Below are 18150 nucleotides of genomic sequence, written 5' to 3' on the forward strand. Positions count from 1 at the left end.
CTATTTTAACTCTTTTTATGGACCTCTAAACCTTTAAAGATTGTAGCATTGAAGTGTTTTTTTTTCCTTTATTAGTCTGAAATTCTTGCCCCTGATAGTTTATACTTTGACATACTCTTTGTTTTTTTCCTGCTAGGTCTGCATTCTGGTGTGGCTGAGGCTGTCACCGAGCATGGTGGGCCTGTCCTTTTCGAACCAGATTGGGAACGTAACGTAGAGGAAACGCTGCTCTGTGATATAACTTCCTCTCAGGCAACAGAATGGGCTGGCGACACTGACCAGGAGCCCCAAAATCCTGCAACTCCTCAAAACTCGCTAGATTCCCTGAACCGTTCTGTTCAGCCTGACTCACAGCAGAACAGCTTTGAGTTAAACTATGAACCAACCAGTCAGTCTTCCTTTGACCCATATGGGTTCAAGCTCAGTCCAGAGCATTCTAGTCACACCCTCTTAGACCCTGATGAAGCTGAGCTAAGCCCAGAACCTGCTGAAAATGATCTAGCATTTGATCCAGAGCCTTCCTCTTCTCAACCAGACCAACTCAACTTCGATGCCTATGGGTTTGATATCACTTCCTCCGAGATGGTACGGGACTCTGACCCGTATGGCTTTAAGCTCAGCCCTGAGGAAGAGAACCAGGAGGTATTGGATATATGTGCTCATGATAACCAGGAGGCAATGGACCTTTGCACCTATGACAACAATAAGCAAATAAAACCCTCTAACTATAGCAACCAGGAAGTAGTGAATCCTCACATATGTGAAAACCAAGAAGTGCTTGAACATTGTAGCCACAATAACCAGGAATTTCTGGATTTGTGTAGCAATGGAAACCAAGAAGTGCTGGAACCATCTAGCCTTGACAACAGGGAGTTGGTTATGCATGAAAACCAGGAACTGCTGGATCTCTGTTGTCATGACAACCAAGAGGTGGTAGAACCCTATTCCAATATTAGCAATGAGGGACTACTTGAACCTCCTGACTACGACAACCAAGAAGTGCTCGAATCTTGTAGCCATGGCAATCGGGAACTGCTGGACTTCTCCCATTCTGAAAATCAGGAAGTGCTTGATTTAGATAGCCGTGGCAACCAAGAACTGCTGGATTTTGGCAGCAAAGAAAATCAAGAAGTGCTGGTTTTAGATCGCCAAAACACACAGGGACTCCAGGATCTCCGTAGCCATGAAAATCAGGAATTGTTAGACTTAGGTAGCCATGACAACCAAGAGGTGCTAAACATGCTGTGTAAAGAAGTTTCCCCAGAAGCTAACAACAACCAATGCATTGTGGAGCCAGAGCGCAATGTCATTTCTACCAATAACAGCTCAGATAGTGATGTGGCATCAGAAGACTTGCTAGGATTGGAACTCTGCAACACCACTGTCTGCACTGCCAACACCACAAACACTATTACTGCTGACATGGCCATCAGCAACAGGTCTGCCAACCTGGACCTCAGTTCTTCCACTGCTCCGAACCATCAGAACTTGTTAGAAGGGGATCTGGGTTTAGTGTTTGGGGCTGGAGGATACATTGGTTGTCCTGATGTAGCTGACGACCTAGAGCCCATGGACAGAAAGCAGGCAAAGCCAGCAGCAGAACCAGTACAACCAGTCAGACCAGTTAGGCCACCTCGGCCATCTCTCAGGGTAAGTTGAAACTACAAACCGGTGATGTTCAGTGATTCTTTTTCTTTAATTAAATTTATACAATTAGCCTTCAATGGAAGTTACACATATAACCATTTCTGTCGCTGCGGTCTCAGGCAACTAGGCTTTTGTTGCATTGAACTTGTACTCTTGAGCTTGTAGTTTTCAATGTAGTCTGGAATGCTGGTACATATTTTCAGTCATGCTAGCAGTGTCAGTCAATTCACCAGGTTGGTCTACACTGAAACTTTCTCAAACACTGCCAAATGGATTAGGATTGCATTTGGTTTGTGAGTAAATAAAAAGGTAGTTAGTGATCATGGTAAACATTATACTCACTACCATTTTGGCATTCTTAGTATTTTAACTTTCTAATCATTGCCTTTAGCTCAAAGCACTGTTGTTCCTATGTGTAGCCTTACAGAGTCGCTAGCCAGACAACAGACAAATTCAGTTCAGTTCAATTTTGTATAGTGTCAGTTCGCAACATATGTCATCTCATAGCACTTCACATTGTAAGGTGAAGACCTTCTGAATTTTAAACAGAGAATAGAGAACCCAACAATCCGAAGTTCCCTTTGGATACCCTATGATCAAGCAGTTTGTTGACAGACCAATGCTTTGAACAATGAGGCAATTTTTGTCATACAGTGCCATGATTGCTTTAGCTACCTAACAGTTCAAACATGAGTAATATGACTATTTAAAAAGGTGATTAAAAATTACCACAACTCCAAACAAGTGTTAGCTAGATCTAGGTAAAGACAGAGTGTTTTCATTGTCTTCAAAACACATTTATCATCATGTTTTTGTTGCATTTTTCAGGCCAAGGAGAAGGCCCAGTCCCAGACTAAGGGCATCGACCTGAAGTGATCTTTCACCAACAAAGACTCGTGGGGGTTACCATGTCAGCAGGTGTCAACGTAATGGGGAATAAAGCAAGAGGATGGATGATAAAGTGGAGACAAATGACAATGAAAAAAAGGACGGACAATTAAATAGAAGGGAGAGAGACATCGTTCTGTTATGTTCATAAAGTAGTCTAATCAAGTCAGAAGAGAAAGAGAAGTAAATAACTGTAAAAAGTAACAGATACCATGGTAATAGTTAGCTCTGAAAGACTTATTAATTAATGTTATGGAAATGTGATTAGCTTGTTGCTTCAGCCTATATAGATTGATTTATAGAAGTCAGGATTGGAAGCAACTATCTGAAATTGAACAGCATTCTTCGAGGGTTGTCTAACATAAAATAAACTGTTCCCAGATTTTTTTTTTTTTGTCACAGCTAATGCCAGTTAATTAACTATGAGGTTTTTATTAATTGTGATCTATGATGTGATGATTTTATGAAGGTTCTGACAGAGCTGGCTTGTCTGCAGCGAAAAAATACCCCCAATTTTGATTTGAAATTAATGTCGGAACATGTATAGGTGGACTTTATCACATAGATGAAATGTATATAAATTATATACTGTACTCTGCTGTTGTGGTTTTGAGATTATCTAGTCAATTAGTAGTTTAGGTCTAAGTTGGATGCAAGCTGTAGAGGGAGTTTGGTCAGGTTTCACAGTGAGTGTTTAGCCATACAATCAATACAGTAACACACCCAGTGTTTTCACTCATCATCACTTTAAAGTGCTCCTTCAAGAGCTTTTTAACAGCAACCTGAGAAACAATGGTTCACTGCCAACTCTGGCTTTAAGTTTCAAGCCTGTTTCATGTCTGACTACAGCTATACTTTGGTCAGATGTGTAATTTGGTGCATGTGACAGTATACTAGAGTACACCTGTGCAGCAGTGATGTAAGGTGAGTTCAGAAAAACAAGCTTTTAGGTGAGTGTTAAGTTCCTCTCTGAAGCATTTAGCCGCTGAATTTAGTACTTAAATGTTATAATCAGTAGCAGTAAAGAACTGGACTGTCACCAAGAATACATTCAACTTTAAATGTCTTTTACAATGCATTTTTCTACATCATTGTCCCACTTCCATGCTATAATATTAATACAGCTAGGTGAAAACTATGCACTAATATTAGTTGTGTACTATTTTGGTAGATAGCAAACCAGACATTGATTTTCTTAACAATTTGACACTGACAGATGAAGATTACTTTCCCCAAAGACTACTGCCAAGAATTTTCAAGGATTTTGAGCGCATTCTGAGCAGTCGCTTTAGTCTTTGCACTACTGTCTGCCTTTGTCAGTATGTTGGTATGAAGTATGCAACTGGGACTCAGATAGGTTTGCTTTGGATTTAGTTCAGCACTTACCCTTTACAGCACAAGATGGTCAGAGGGCATTGTTCATCTAGCACAAATTGGCTTCAAACGTTCAGAATATTTTTGGGCCATGTCTGATAAGAAAATAGTTTCCAACATGTTTACCCTCATTTAACCAAAGACATCAGAAGCATGGGAGAACAGATGGAAATGGGCTTTATACTAATTGTAACTGCTCTGCCACTGCTCATTCCAAACTGTTGATGTATGACTGTGTGTGAGGGGAGTAGGTAGGGCTGCTGATTGGTTTCAGATCGTACTGCATGGCGTATAACATCTGCTGTCAAACTTGCAATTACTGACTTTTTGTTCACTTGGGGGTTAGTGGAAACATGTTGTGACCACAAGCAACAGAGCAATGTTATTATTCATTGGAGTGGTTGTGTAACATATTCACTCCTTTTTTCCCTCTCTTTTTGGTCTCTACCAGCTCCTGGGGGAAATATGTGACTGTTTAGTGCTAAATGCATGGCAGTGTTCACCAACTAGTCTCTGTCTGTCATCTGGTTCCTGTTGAGCAGGTAGAGTACAATGGCTTTTTCTCTGAAAATAGTTGTCTGCTGTGGTCAAATATGACACTATGAGCACTAAAAGCGAACTATAACTGTTAAGTTGCAGCTAGCTGGCTGAACAATGAGCTGAAACTCACCATTGAGCTCTTTCAAGATAAGATGGAGCTGCAGATTGAGCTGATCATTTTCTGTAGGTTCATTACTACCAGAGTGCGGTTGTATTATTTTCACAATACAATTTGTTGTTGTTACTGATTATAGCTGATTTAAGGTTACAGACACACAAATGCTGTCTTGCATACCTGACCAGTAGACAATACATTTTGTCTACTGGTCAGGTAGCAATGCTGTCAGGATTCATCAGACAGTTAGCAAATGCAATGAGAAGTGTACATATAGATGTATACCCATATAAAATGAAAAAAGAAGTGGATGTATGAGAAAACGTGGTGTGTATGATGAATATATATCCCAGGTGACAGTCTACCTTAACACTGGAACAGACTGTGCAGGTGCTGAGCAAACATTTAAATTCTTAAGTTTTTGTTCTGTCTACCTCATTACTGCTTTACCATAATTACAACATTGCAAACCTAGTGAAAGCAAACAGGCAGGTCAAAAGACTAATTCCTGTGTACATTGTATAACCAAGACAATAAAAGTTCAATCTACAGCTTTCAAAATCATGGATGCCACCAGAGCACCAGCATCTTTGCATCAGTTTTATTTACAACCAGAAAAGTAGGTGTTGGGTAGAAGACCAGCTTTTCTTCAGTGCATGTCATGTGGCTTTTTCCTCTCTTTCTACTATCTCCTGAGTTACCGTTTTGTTTTTCTCCTTCACTAAAGGAAACAAAAAATCTACAAATGAACAACCTACTTGCTAAAAATGGCAGGTTTTGTAAGATGGGATTGTGCAGGAAGGCAGGCCTACAGGGTTCTGTGAGGGAATAACCTATTTTAATGACAGTGCACGCCTCCTTGCATACAAATGTTCCATCTAAACTATTCCACTTCATAATTTTGCTGGGGCACTGTTGCTGTCTGCTGGGCTTAGCATTGCTCAAGACAATTGTTGTTAATAAAAAAGAAATTATACAAACAGGCCAGCATCTTTCCCCAACTAGACACATGCTGAACATTGCTACTATATTAATGCTATTTAAATGTCCCAAATCTCATACATGGAACCATGAAATATCAAACAGAACAATTCAAACATCATGCAAAAATTCAGTTTGCAACAAAGGGGTCCATCTCCTCACAAAAACCTCACTCACACAACCAAAGATGTTCCATGAGATAGCGACTGTACAGTGGAATCTCTGATAATACACACTTTGCAGGATATTGTCTTTCAGTATGTGTCACCATCACCTACCTCCATATTAAATTATTTTAGCTGAACATGAAGTATGCATATCACTATTATGCCTTATTTTCCTTAGATTTGTGTTTAACGTCAAAGGTCAAAGTCAGATTTCCTGTTTGCAAAACCAGTAAAGTAAAGCTGTAGTGGAACATGACAGCTTAGAGTTTGTTAGAAGCACATAGAGAAATGCTAACGTACTGCCTGGCTGACTTACCCACTGGTGTCCATGGGGATATGGAATTTGTTGTGTGGGGTCAATAAGAATAGAATCTTATGTCCTGGAAGTTTAAAAACTCATGTAGAGGAATTTATTGAAACAGGAGGGCATGTTACAATATTGTCATTGTGTAGAATACTCATGCTGAACACCTAATTAACCCTATTAGAGGCAGAAGATCGTAAAAGTTTTTCCGTCCTCTTGAAACATATTTTTGCAGTTTCTGTTCCCATTTTGAACCACTTGAAAGTGAATGAAGTTAGATTTTAAGACTGTCTTACAAATGTCAACATGTTTTATTCCCATTTTCAGTCCAGAGCTAAAACTGATTCGTGTAAAGGTAACAGTTGTTTTACATATTAAAAGAACTGCTGAAAATGCATCACTGTACATAGGCACATGTAGCACAATAAACATCTCATTCCGTGCACTGTAAAAATGAAAAAGTTAGCAAGCAATTTTATTATTTACACAGAATGCAGTTGAACTATTTGTTGTTTCTGACTCATTTATTTTTGTATTTATTTATTTTTGTATTTATTGATTTACAGGCTGCTTATAATGTCTGGACAGGATATGAATATTACTGAAAGCAGTTATCAGAGCAGTAATATTGTTCAGAGAGTCAGAGATGAACTTGCTTCTGGAGCTTTTCATTTTTTGCAGTGTGTGTTTTCTATGATACAGATGTATGCACTTTAAAGCCATGGTTGAAGGAAACCATATTCAGAATAACTTTTGGCCATGGCTTTTTGTGATGATGATAAAACTATGTGTGGTGTACATGTTGCTGTCTAAATGTGATGTTCTGTGATGAAAAACTAAAGAATAAAAGTAATCTATAATACGTTATGTTTGCTTTGTCTTCTGTTGTCCCCGCTGTCTGTACAAAACAGGACATTGTTGATAACAACAATCAAATCAACAGACTGTCAACTAAATCTCAAAGTTCAAACATTTGTTGGAGGCAGCAGAAAAGTCTGACTATAGCTGTTAAATTCTAGCAGTAGTAACATTGAACGAAATGTTGTACCTAAGTCCTCCATTTGAGGAACTTTCTGGAGAAAGTTTTTTCACTGAAAACAGTCTGCTGCAACGTAACACTGAGAGAGTCAAGACTGGAATTTGTGGATCTCTAAACGTGAACAACAAGGGTGAAAAATCTCTGTGCATTTGTCACTAGAAGTGACTCAATTAGATACAGAGCAGATTTATGTCATGGCTGACTGCCTCTCTAAATTGCTGAACTTTCTGAATATTTACTGAAAACTATATGTTCAATCATAGCATGAATCTGCTATCTCTGATGTTTGGTTTTTGTTGGGTGACTGTGGCTCAGGTGGTTGACCAGGTTGTCCACTGATCATGAGGTTGGTGGTTCAATCCCCCTGATATGTCAAAGCGTCCAGACACTGAGCCCAAAGTTGCTCGTTCCTCTGTTGTTAATTGGTGAATGAGAAACACATTGTTAAGTGCTTTCAGTACCACTATGGTAGAATAGAGCTTAATAAGTGCAGGACATTTACTATTGCTTTCCAATCCTTTTGATCAACAGAAGTTACTCTTGTGAGTTTGCTATTGTTGCGGCAGGACTTTAAAGAAAAAGTGAGTTGACAGAGGGATAAGTGTGAAAAAGAAAACGATGTGAAGGCAGCTGGACTGATACACTGAGAACAAAGAAGATGAGGTAAGATTTCCATCCATCCATTGTCTATGCACTGCTTAACCCTCATTAGGGTTGCGGGGGGTTGGAGTCTATCCCAGCTGACTTAGGGTGAAGACAGGGGACACCCTGGACATGTCACCAGTCTATCACAGAGCTACACATAGAGACAAACAATCACACTCACATTTACATGTATGGACAATTTAGAGTTACCAATTAACCTCAGCATGTTTTTGGACTGTGGGAGGAAGCTGGAGAACCCCGAAAAAAGCCACGCATGCACAGGGAGAACATGCAAACTCCATGCAGAAAGATCCCAGGAAGGTTGGGACACAAACCAGGGATCTTCTAGCCACAAGGCAAAAGTGCTAACCACTGAACCGCCGTGCAACCCACAGGTAACAATAGGTCCTTCAAACACAAACACATGGAACAAGTGCTAGAAATTCACAGGTGGAAAAAAAAAATTTAAAATTTTAAAGACTGATGTTTTCTCAGAATCAGAGAGAAGACAGAAAACTGAAGAGAGACCAGCCCCCTGTGTTTACAAAAAACAAAACAAAACACACACATACACACTAAACACTAAACAGGCACTGATGACTGAGATGTCTGAAATGTTCTGTTTCTTTGTTGGCGGCATCTGCAGCAGAGGACAGTCACTGTGATGGTGATGATGAGGACTGTAAGCAGGATGAAGGCTACACCAACCCACGTTTCAAGTCTCAAATCTGCGGGAGAGTCACAGTAAGAGAGTTAGCTGAATCATTCATCACTTTACACGCACACAACAGTTTTTAACCAGTAGTGGCTGTACAGAACAACATTTTGATGTGCAGGTTGCCATACTGTTAGCACCACCTGTTCTTCCTATATGAAATATCAACCGTGTCTAACTCAAAACAAGCTAAACAATGGATTCATTTTAATAATTAATACACATTGTTATGTGTATTATATGGTATATGTGTTTTCATTCTTGTGTCTGCTTTACTGTTTCAAAATTTGTCCTTTGTGTCTTTAATAGCTGAATGAGTAATCTTTCATTTAATTTGCCATATTGCATTAAAATGAAACCACAAAACAAAGTATAGTGCATGTCGGTTTTGTCCAGCAGAGGGCAGCACAGACCCATCAATGCTATTTAAGGAAGCAGTTCCAATTAATTCTCAACACTCAAACAAAAAAAGTAAAAAATAGAATCTCAAAAAGCTAGAGGCTAAATGGAGTGTGGCAAGGTATCTTCCTTCAGGCCTTTTGACAGTCATACATTTTTTTATTTCCTCATCTCAAGCATTATCTGTTGGATTCTGCTTGGAGACATGTTCTGTATCAATCATCAGAAAGGAAAACAGTGTGTATTTTTCTTTATTTGTTGAATTAGATCTAATTTGGCCATTCGTTATTTGGGGGTTTTTCCTATTGAAATTGAAGCCTGTGACTCTGAGTGGCATTTTTGACATTTGAACAAGAGACAAAGACAAAAAGTTTGAGGAATGCCAGTTGAGTGCTGAACTGTATACCTCAGATAGTCAATGACCCAAGGTATGCAATGAAGACCTAAGGATACACATGGTGTGTTGGATGAGACATAGACAAGAACATTTTCATAGCTTTTTCTACTGATGTACTTTGTGATCATTCTTCTAAGCACATTAGACAAAAGGTTTTATCCAAAAGACCACAAGCAGGACTTGTTTTTTACTCCACCAAGGAATGCAGCAAAGTTATGTGACGATCGGCGTTGGTTTGTCTGTCTGTCTGTCTGTTGGACTAACAGATTTGGATGAAATTTTCAGGGAGGGTCAGAAATGACACAAGGACCAACTGATTAGATTTTGGCAGCTTTTATCTTTTTTCGAAAAAATAAACAATAAAAGCTTCATTTCTGACAATGCCATATGGGGGAATGAACAGCCTTGGCAGAGTAATGTGCTCTCTGAGTGCTTTTCTACTTCTAAATATGTGGCTGTGGTCCTGCCTTTGCCATAATATTTGATTTGTAATTGCAAAAGAATTTTGCATCCGTATACATCACATGTGGGTTGACATGTAAAGTCCATGTCGGGTCAAGCTGGCGGCACAAAGGGGACCTACAAAATATTAGGCAGGTGGCTCTAAAGTTGTGACTGTTTGGAGTAAGTTATGATTTCATGCTATACAGTGAACTGCATGGAGTCAACCTCCTGTGCAGTATAGTGGGGTGTAGTGTAGTGTTGTATGGAGTGATGTAGTGTAGTGCAGTGTAATGTATTGAGAAGGTGTGCACCTTGCAGGACGTTTCCTCCTTGTACGTATGTACACTGCTGTGTGCTCCAGGTTCCCAGCTGGGTGGCTTTGGGTCTGGACGGGATGAAAGCTGCCACCATGAAGCAGTAACTTTGTCCTGAGTCCAGCTTCGACACATTTGCCACACTGGAATCACTTATGATGTCTCTCTGTCAGGTAGAAATAAGACACATTACAGTCACTTACATTACATCTGTCTAACAGACAATTTTTGAGTTTGCTAATTTCTACATCATATCTAAAAATGACATCTGCAGTTATAATGTAGTGTTACACTTACTATTTTCATTGTATCTTTTAATTAACCAAAGCAGGAATCAGTGCTAACAGCAACATGAAGTTTGTAGTTATTTGGTTCCTTTAAAGCAATATTTGATGGTAGGGAAATTGTCTTCTGTGTTCAATAAATGTATTGCTGCAGTCGGCAGCAGATTAGCTTAGCCTAAGAACCAAAGGGGGATACACTGCTAATCTATCCAAAGGTAACAAAATCCAATAATCAGCTTCTAGTGTGTTGAATTCTTTGGTCGTCTTTCCAGTTTAGAGTTTTTTGGTTTTCCTATGTACCTGTTAAGCATTAAGAACTTTTTCAAAGTTTTGGCATAATTTATTGTCCTTGGCACCCACGAAAACAAACACTGAATGTCACTTATGGTAGAGTGACCTCAACCATGAGATCCTTCCAAGAAATTAACACCTTCTGCCCTGGAGGAGCTGTACCAGACCCAGCCTTACACACACAATCCACCACCATGTTCTGAACGTTGTAGAGCATGGTACATTCAGTTAGAATGAATCATTAATGTTCTTAGCTTCCAGTGCATCAAATTTGGTGGAGTTACACTTGATAATGTTTAGAATAGCTTCAATAACATCAGTGTCACTGACTCATTGTTATTAGGCTGCTATTTATTCTAATTTATAGCCGTCCTTATGTTGAAGTAAAAATTGGAGTTGTTGGTAGAGCTGTGCTTGTATTTCAAAATTCATCCAAGTGTCTCTAATCCATTGAACACAAGGCTGTCATTGTGGCTACACACTTATGGAGCTCTTATGGAAATAATTTTTCTGGTGTGAATTTTAGAAAGTAGCCTTGGGCTGAAAGGTTGGACACCTGTAGGTGTTGTGAAGAACTGAGTTCTTAAAGACTTTATTCTAAAAAATGAAAGTGGAAACTAAATTTGCGAAGCAGTGAGTAAAACTCTAAATAAATGCTACCTTGATCTGATGTTGCTCAGTTAAATGTTTAATGAAGCAGTGGAGGTCAAACTGATGTGCAACAAATTATCAAATGCAGTTCAGACTTTTCTTCTATAAACCAAACTATATAAGATTTACTACACAGGACAAGCTAAAAACATAAGAAGACAAGACAGAGTGACAAAAATGAGGTCTATACCTGAGAGAAAAAGCAAGAAAAAACTCTTCATAGTCTTCAGAGCATTGAGCAGATACAAACCAGCACCCAAATCAAATGGCAAAGCTGTTTTTGTTTCCCTTAGGAAAAGGAAGAAGCAATGTTGGTGGAGCTGACAATGTCCAAAATGATGACCATGGACATCCACAATAGAACTATCTGATAGTGTCTTACAAGGGACTGTACAAGAGACACATTTTTGTATTGCTAGAAATCTATTGTGTTTAGTTTTTAACCGTTAGACACCTAAAGTGCATAAGTCTTTGACATGCGTTTGGTGGTTCATGTGTATTTGTGCCAAAATGGACCAAATTTGTCCCCTATGCAACATTCCCTGCTCCCCTCCATTGGTGTGGGAAGTGCACTGATACTAACTCACTAAACTCATTCAACCATTAATACAGTCGAAACGTCAGTCGAAACGTGTGCTTCCACACATGTCGTTTGGAGTCCTAAATAACTGGTCATTCTAAATCAGACCTGGGCATCGTACGGCCCGCGGGCCACATCCGGCCCGCCGGATGACCCTGACTGGCCCATATGAGGTCATTGGAAAATATTAAAAGTCAATGCAAATATATATCATCACAATGCATGCAAGCGATACGCCTGCACTGCTTTTATTTTGAAAGATCTGCTAAGGTACCGTTTTTTTCGTACAAACATTTGACTGATGCAGAGCGGGGAGGATGTCTGAAAGTTCGCTGCTAAACTGCTAAAGCAGCAAGGATTTTTTATTTTTTATTTTTTTTTAACCAAAGCTCACACATGTCAGTAAGCCATTCTCTGATGGAGAGTTTATAAAAGAATGTCTGGTGAACTCTGCAGCGCTTATATGCCCGGAGAAGAAAGGAGCGTTCGTTAATGTGACCCTTTCCAGGCGAACCGTAACGAGGCGGGTGGAGAGCATCGCCGAAAATCTGGAGCTTCAGCTGCACAACAAAGTGGACAATTTTGACGTTTTCTCCTTGGCTCTGGACGAGAGCTGTGATGTCCGTGACACAGCCCAGTTACTCATCTTTGGACGTGGACTAACAAAAACCTTAGAGATGACGGAGGAGCTGTCAGCTGTGCAGCCAATGAAGGGAACCACGACGGTTCACTGAGGTAAATACACGCATGAACAAGCTGGGACTAAAATGGGAGAGTTTGGTTGGTGTTACAACTGATGGCTGTCCAAATCTGACAGGGAAAAATGTTGGACTTTTGAAACGGATGCAAGATAAAGTGACTGAAATAAACCCAGAACAGAAACTGATATTTTTGCATTGTATTATACATCAGGAGGTGTTGTGCAAGTCAGTGCTAAAAATCAACCACGTGACTGATGATGTAACTAAAGTAGTTAACTTCATCATGGCAAGAGCATTGAATTACAGACAGTTTGTTGTCTTTTTGGAGGAGATGATAGTGAACATGGTGACCTTGGTTACCAGACAGCTGTCAGATGGATCAGCCTGGACAAGGTGCTTAAACGAGTTTGTGATCTGAGAGCAGAGATTCAAGAGTTTTGTGAGAAGAAAGGCAGGGACATCACCAAGCTCTCAGATGCAGACTGGATATCAGACCTTGCTTTTTGCTGTTGATGTGACTGCACTAATGAATGAACTAAATACCAAGCTGCAAGGCAAGGGCCTCTTTGCACATGAAATGTACAGCCTGGTGACTGCTTTTATGAGAAAGCTGAAGTTTCTCTCAAGCCAGTTGGAGGGCAACATTCTCATCCACATGCCCACACTGAAGGAAGTCACACCATCAAAAATATCTACAACTCAATAGGCAGCAATCATAGTTTAAATGAAAAAACAAAGTCTTTCATTAAATAGTTGTGTTCTGTGTTCCACATTTTCATTGTATCATTGTAATGTTTCATTTACTGTTTTTATTGAGATATATATTGAGCAGAGCTGTAAGTGTATTGGTCCGGCCCTTAACAACTGTCAAAGTTTCTCATGTGGCCCCATATGAAAATTAATTGCCCACCCCTGTTCTAAATGGATAACCAAGACAGTCCATATATGTTTTCTAGTTTCTAAAATTGTTTGTGATTATGAAATGTTTGGTTAAGGTTGGGGAAGCACGTTGTGGGGGTCGTTAGCACTATCACCTCACAGCTAGTAGGTCACTGGTTGGTGTCCCGGCCTCCTTGTTCTTGTATGAGTTCTCACCGGGTTCTCTGGCTTTGTCCCACAGTCCAAAGACATGCTAAGGTTAACTGACAATTCTAAATAGATAGCTGTGATAGACTCCAGCCCCCTCGTGACCCTACAGAGGATAAAGTGGTGTATAGATAATGGATGGATGGATTAAAATTGCAGTTTAAAAAATTTTTAATGACTTAATAACACACATTTTAAACATGAAGTGCTTTAAAATGTATTTCTCCTTCACCTATTAAGAGTGTAGTCTCCCATTGGGAACAAACTGCAAACGTTATGATTAGTGGAAAACCTACTGTTCCACCTGAAACCATGGCCCAGACATGACAATAATGCCAGACATTAAATGTCTTACGTTTCATGTCATCAAAATATTTCTCTTCTGCCTCAAGTTGGGGATCCTGATCTGAAGTGTTTTGGACAAAAAGAAAACACTAACGTCTGACAGTCAAAATGAGGATTTCTCCCCTGTTGTGTTTGTGTTTTTATGGGTGAGTCAAATTGGAGACGGTGTTCACATCTCATTACTGTACCTTTCCTGTACTTCCGGACTTGTAGTAGCTAATCTTGTACTTGAGATCCTTTTGGAGAATGTCTCTGATGCTGAGCTGCTTTCCATAAGCATCATGAAGAGTGGTCACAGGATCCTTGATGCTGACAATTACTTTGCTGTCATTGGTGGCCTCCACACTGAATTCCACAGCACTGATGTTACCTAAGGAGAGGGCCAACCAAAAGTGATGGTGAGACTACTTGTCAGGTTTATTCAGAGAGACTGTTAATGTATTAGTTATACTGTCACTGTTAGACAGACCGAGGTGCTGAATGAGTATATCAGAAACCACTTTTGAATATTTCTTCTTCTGTTTGTTGAAGAACAGAAGAAGAAGGTTCTCTGATGCCAAAATTTTTTTTTAGTTTCAAGCATACTGTGCCTCCAAAGTCAAATTGGGGATAAACTTTATGTTTTTTTACTCCACCAAGGTGGCGGGGCCTCGGTGGGGTTACATGACGATCGGCGTTGGTTTGTTTGTCTGTCTGTTAGCAACGTTACTCAAAAACAGACAAATGGATTTGGATGAAATTTTGCTGCTGATGATCACATGATTGCGATCCTGCGACAAATCGACAGCTGCATCCATCAGAAATCATACAGCAACTGAGCAGCTTTGGCGGAGTACTATACTCTCTGAATGCTTTTGTTATTGTTTATGCTTCCCTAAGTGTACATCAGTTTAAGATGCAACAATAAATTCATTTATTTAATGTTCAAAATTAACAAGATTTAAAATAGTTAAATAATTGTGAAAACCTTGTGCCTACAGGCACGACTGTTATACTGCAGTTATATTATGCATTGCAAGTATACTGGAGATCTAGCTGCTGGCTAAAGAAGCTCACTAGAGGATTATTATTATTAGTAAAAATAACCAAAAAAATTGAAGTAAAAGAGAATTAGCTGAAAGACTATTTATCAATAGACTAGCTTCATTTTCAGAATAAGAAAAATATTGTTTCACTGAGCTTGTTTTTTTTTTTCCTTTCAGGAATTTCAGGAATTTAAAACGGTATGTGGCAAGTGTAACGTTTGCTATTATGTGTGTGTGGATGTGTATCCGTCTTTGTGAGGGCCATTATTTAAACATGAGGACATTTTGACAGGGATTTGAAGGTTCAGACTTGGTTTTAAGGTTCAGGATAGAATCAGGTTCAGTGACGGTTAGAGGTTAGGGACAGTCATACAGTTGTGATGATTAAGAGGCCTAGGGAGAAAGCGGCTGGTCAATGTTATGTCAGTGAAGGTCCCCGCAAATATCGAAGTATAATTTGCACATGTGATACTTACTCTCTCTATAGGGGTTGAACTGTGGAGAATAAGTGTGAGGTAAGTCCTCTACATTAGAGTTGTAGTCGAACTCTGCAGGTTCTGTTTGAATGTCAGCAGAGTACATCCTGTCAAACAAGAGTGCATATTGCTATTTACTCAAATAAAACATGCATTGTATGTTCTGCCTGTTGAAGATGTCCTGGCAAATGAGATAGACCTGTTCCTACCTGTCCAAGGGCATGAGGTGGGCACTTAGATCGCAGTTCGTCTCTGATATTCGGTTACAGTCAGGACTTTCTGACCAGTCGCCATCATCCCTGGTAGTCACAAAATGCAATTTTTAAAACAACAAGCAATACTGTCGACATTTTGACATGATCAAACATTTTTATTCAAGCTATATATAGAGTTTAGTAAGTATTTAGCAAGCTACAAATGAAATATTCAGTAGGACAGGTACAGATGAGAGAAAGTAAGTACACCCCTGTCCTCAGAAACTCATACTGCCTTCTTTAGCGGAAAAAACTTGCCGTTAGGCATTTTGCATCACTGTCCACCAGTCTCTGACACTGGATTTTTGGGGAATTTGGGACCACTCTTCAATGAAAAAGATCTAAATTCTGAAGAATCTAAAATCTAAAACATGTTTTGACTTATTTCACACTTTTTTGTTTACTATATAATTCCATATGTGTTCATTCATAGTTTTGATGCCTCCAGTGAGAATCTACAATGTAAATAGTCATGAAAATAAAGAAAAGCCATTAAATGAGAAGGTGTGTCCAAACCTTTGACTGGTAGTGTGTGTATGCACTAAAACAGTGCCTGCTGTGAGAATTAAGTATCATGCTACATCATAGATATGCCTTCAATGATTAGAAGCAACAAGGACCAACGAGACTCCACCCACAAGCAGCCAAAGACACACTGAGGATATTGTTGTGGAAATGTAATAGAAAACAACTTTGTCAAACTCAATACAACACCTACTTGGGTCCCCAGCAATACAGCAGCCAAATATTACTGTTATACACTAAAACACCACATGAAATTCCTTGTATGTGAAAACCTACTTGGCAATAAAACCATTTCTGATTCTGAGATAAACTGTTGTTAAGAAAAGCACAGAACAGACAGACAAATGGAGGAAGACTCCTACTTTTAGAGAGTACACTGTTTGTCTTTCGCTTTTCTGTTGCAGTCCTCTGTCAAAATTAAGGTCCTGTCTTGTAATTTCTTGGCCCTTCTTTTGCCCATGTTGCTCTTCTCTACCAGGTTTCATGAAATTTGACGAAGTTGTTTGTTGCTGTTTTTTTTTTAGTTTTGTTTTTTACATTTTGGTTCAGGTGTGTGTGTGTGTGTGTGAGTGTGTGAACTCACATAGAGTACAGGACAGAGTATGTATAGTCCGATGGTTTGGTAGTCCAGCTAAGGATGGTCTTAAAGTCCAGCGACACCCAGTGAACATTCTCTGCTTTGGGGACAAAGTTCTCATCTGTGAACGAAACAACACTACATTTACTTTCCACAATTCACTGACCTTTGAATATTATGCTTTTTTCTGTTTGTTTGTTTTAGTTTTATTTCAGTGACCAAATGCAATTAAGTATGACATTAAAGCACACGTGAACGTTTAAAGTCAGTTGGAGAAAAACTTTGACATTTACCTCTCTATCCTCTTCTTCTACATAAACAGACCCTAATTAAAAACAGACTTTGCCAGTGAGCAAAGCTGAACAGGAGCCAAAAGTAATGCTGGTACATTCTAGAAACAATCCTGTAAAGTACTGCTTTGACAGTGTTCATACAATTTGAAATATCATGTGTTCAGCAATCACACAACGTGCATTCTTGTAAAATTCCATTAGGTTTTCATCGCATCTTCTACATTTCAAAGAATGTTCCGGGACATTTTGTTTGCTTTATGGGTTGTGGTAACATTCCCACATGTCTACTGCTAAACTGAATTTTGTTGTCTTAGTATTTGTACTCTGTTCAAGACAGTAAAGTTGAATCTACTCTGATCTAATCTAATTTGATCTAATCTAATTTGATCTAATCTATCTATCTATCTATCTATCTATCTATCTATCTATCTATCTATCTATCTATCTATCTATCTATCTATCTATCTATCTATCTATCTATCTATCTATCTATCCATCTATCCGTCTATCTATCCATCTATCTATCTATCTGATTTTACCTGCAGTGGTGATGCTCCAGGCAGACAAAAACAGTCCCAGATAAAGCAGAGTTGTCACAGATTCCATCTTTGCAAGACAGTCTTGTTTTTCCCTCATTTCTCTGGTATTGTAAAGAACTTTTTGGACTGAGAAGAAGTAGCTGCTGAAAATGTTCCCCCAGCTTGCAGCTGCTCAGGCTGAATGTTGTTTCCGTTCAGCAGGACAGAGTGTGGGAGCTGAAATGGGGTGGGGTTAGGGGGGCTGTTCAGGGTTCTGCCTCACTCTGAATGCTAATCCTTCCCACATGCCTGCCTGCACACAGGGGATTCTACAACAGTTTGCTCACTCTCAATTCCTCCTCCTTTTGCCAAAGCAAAAGAACATGAATGCCCTCTGGCTGACACACCAAACAACTTTTAAAGTTTTATTGTTATCTAGAAATTGCGGTGTTTAAACACACTGGATTACAAAGAAGCATGAGTAACGAGTTATGGTAATATTACATCATCAGATTTCTTTCTGCTTTCTTCACCAAGCTGCTCATCCATTCAGTGCATTTTTGTGAAGACCAAAC

General features: G+C 39.3%; 2 protein-coding genes across 7 annotated transcripts in view; one reads left to right on the plus strand and one right to left on the minus strand.

Moving 5' to 3' along the window:
• Positions 1 to 6878, plus strand: part of LOC111562877 (uncharacterized) — a 25975-nt gene extending 19097 nt beyond the window's left edge. For all 6 annotated transcript variants that reach the window (XM_035944173.2, XM_035944174.2, XM_023261655.3 and 3 more), the window contains 2 exons: positions 137 to 1650; positions 2476 to 6878. In XM_035944173.2, the coding sequence (XP_035800066.2) occupies positions 137 to 1650; positions 2476 to 2523 (1562 nt within the window). In that variant the 3' untranslated portion in view covers positions 2524 to 6878. The remainder of the gene's footprint in view (positions 1 to 136; positions 1651 to 2475) is intronic.
• On the minus strand, positions 6096 to 17795 carry LOC111562878 (tissue factor-like). The gene is made up of 7 exons (XM_035944178.2): positions 17597 to 17795; positions 16771 to 16885; positions 15618 to 15707; positions 15409 to 15515; positions 14096 to 14277; positions 9967 to 10135; positions 6096 to 8428 (listed from the first exon to the last, which is right to left on the minus strand). The coding sequence occupies exons 1-7, from the start codon at positions 17691 to 17693 to the stop codon at positions 8283 to 8285; spliced, it is 906 nt and encodes a 301-aa protein (XP_035800071.1). The 5' UTR covers positions 17694 to 17795; the 3' UTR covers positions 6096 to 8282.
• Between the last annotated feature and the right edge of the window lie 355 nt (positions 17796 to 18150).

Source organism: Amphiprion ocellaris, chromosome 10 (assembly GCF_022539595.1).
Source record: "Amphiprion ocellaris isolate individual 3 ecotype Okinawa chromosome 10, ASM2253959v1, whole genome shotgun sequence".
In the NCBI taxonomy this organism is placed as follows: Eukaryota; Metazoa; Chordata; class Actinopteri; family Pomacentridae; genus Amphiprion; species Amphiprion ocellaris.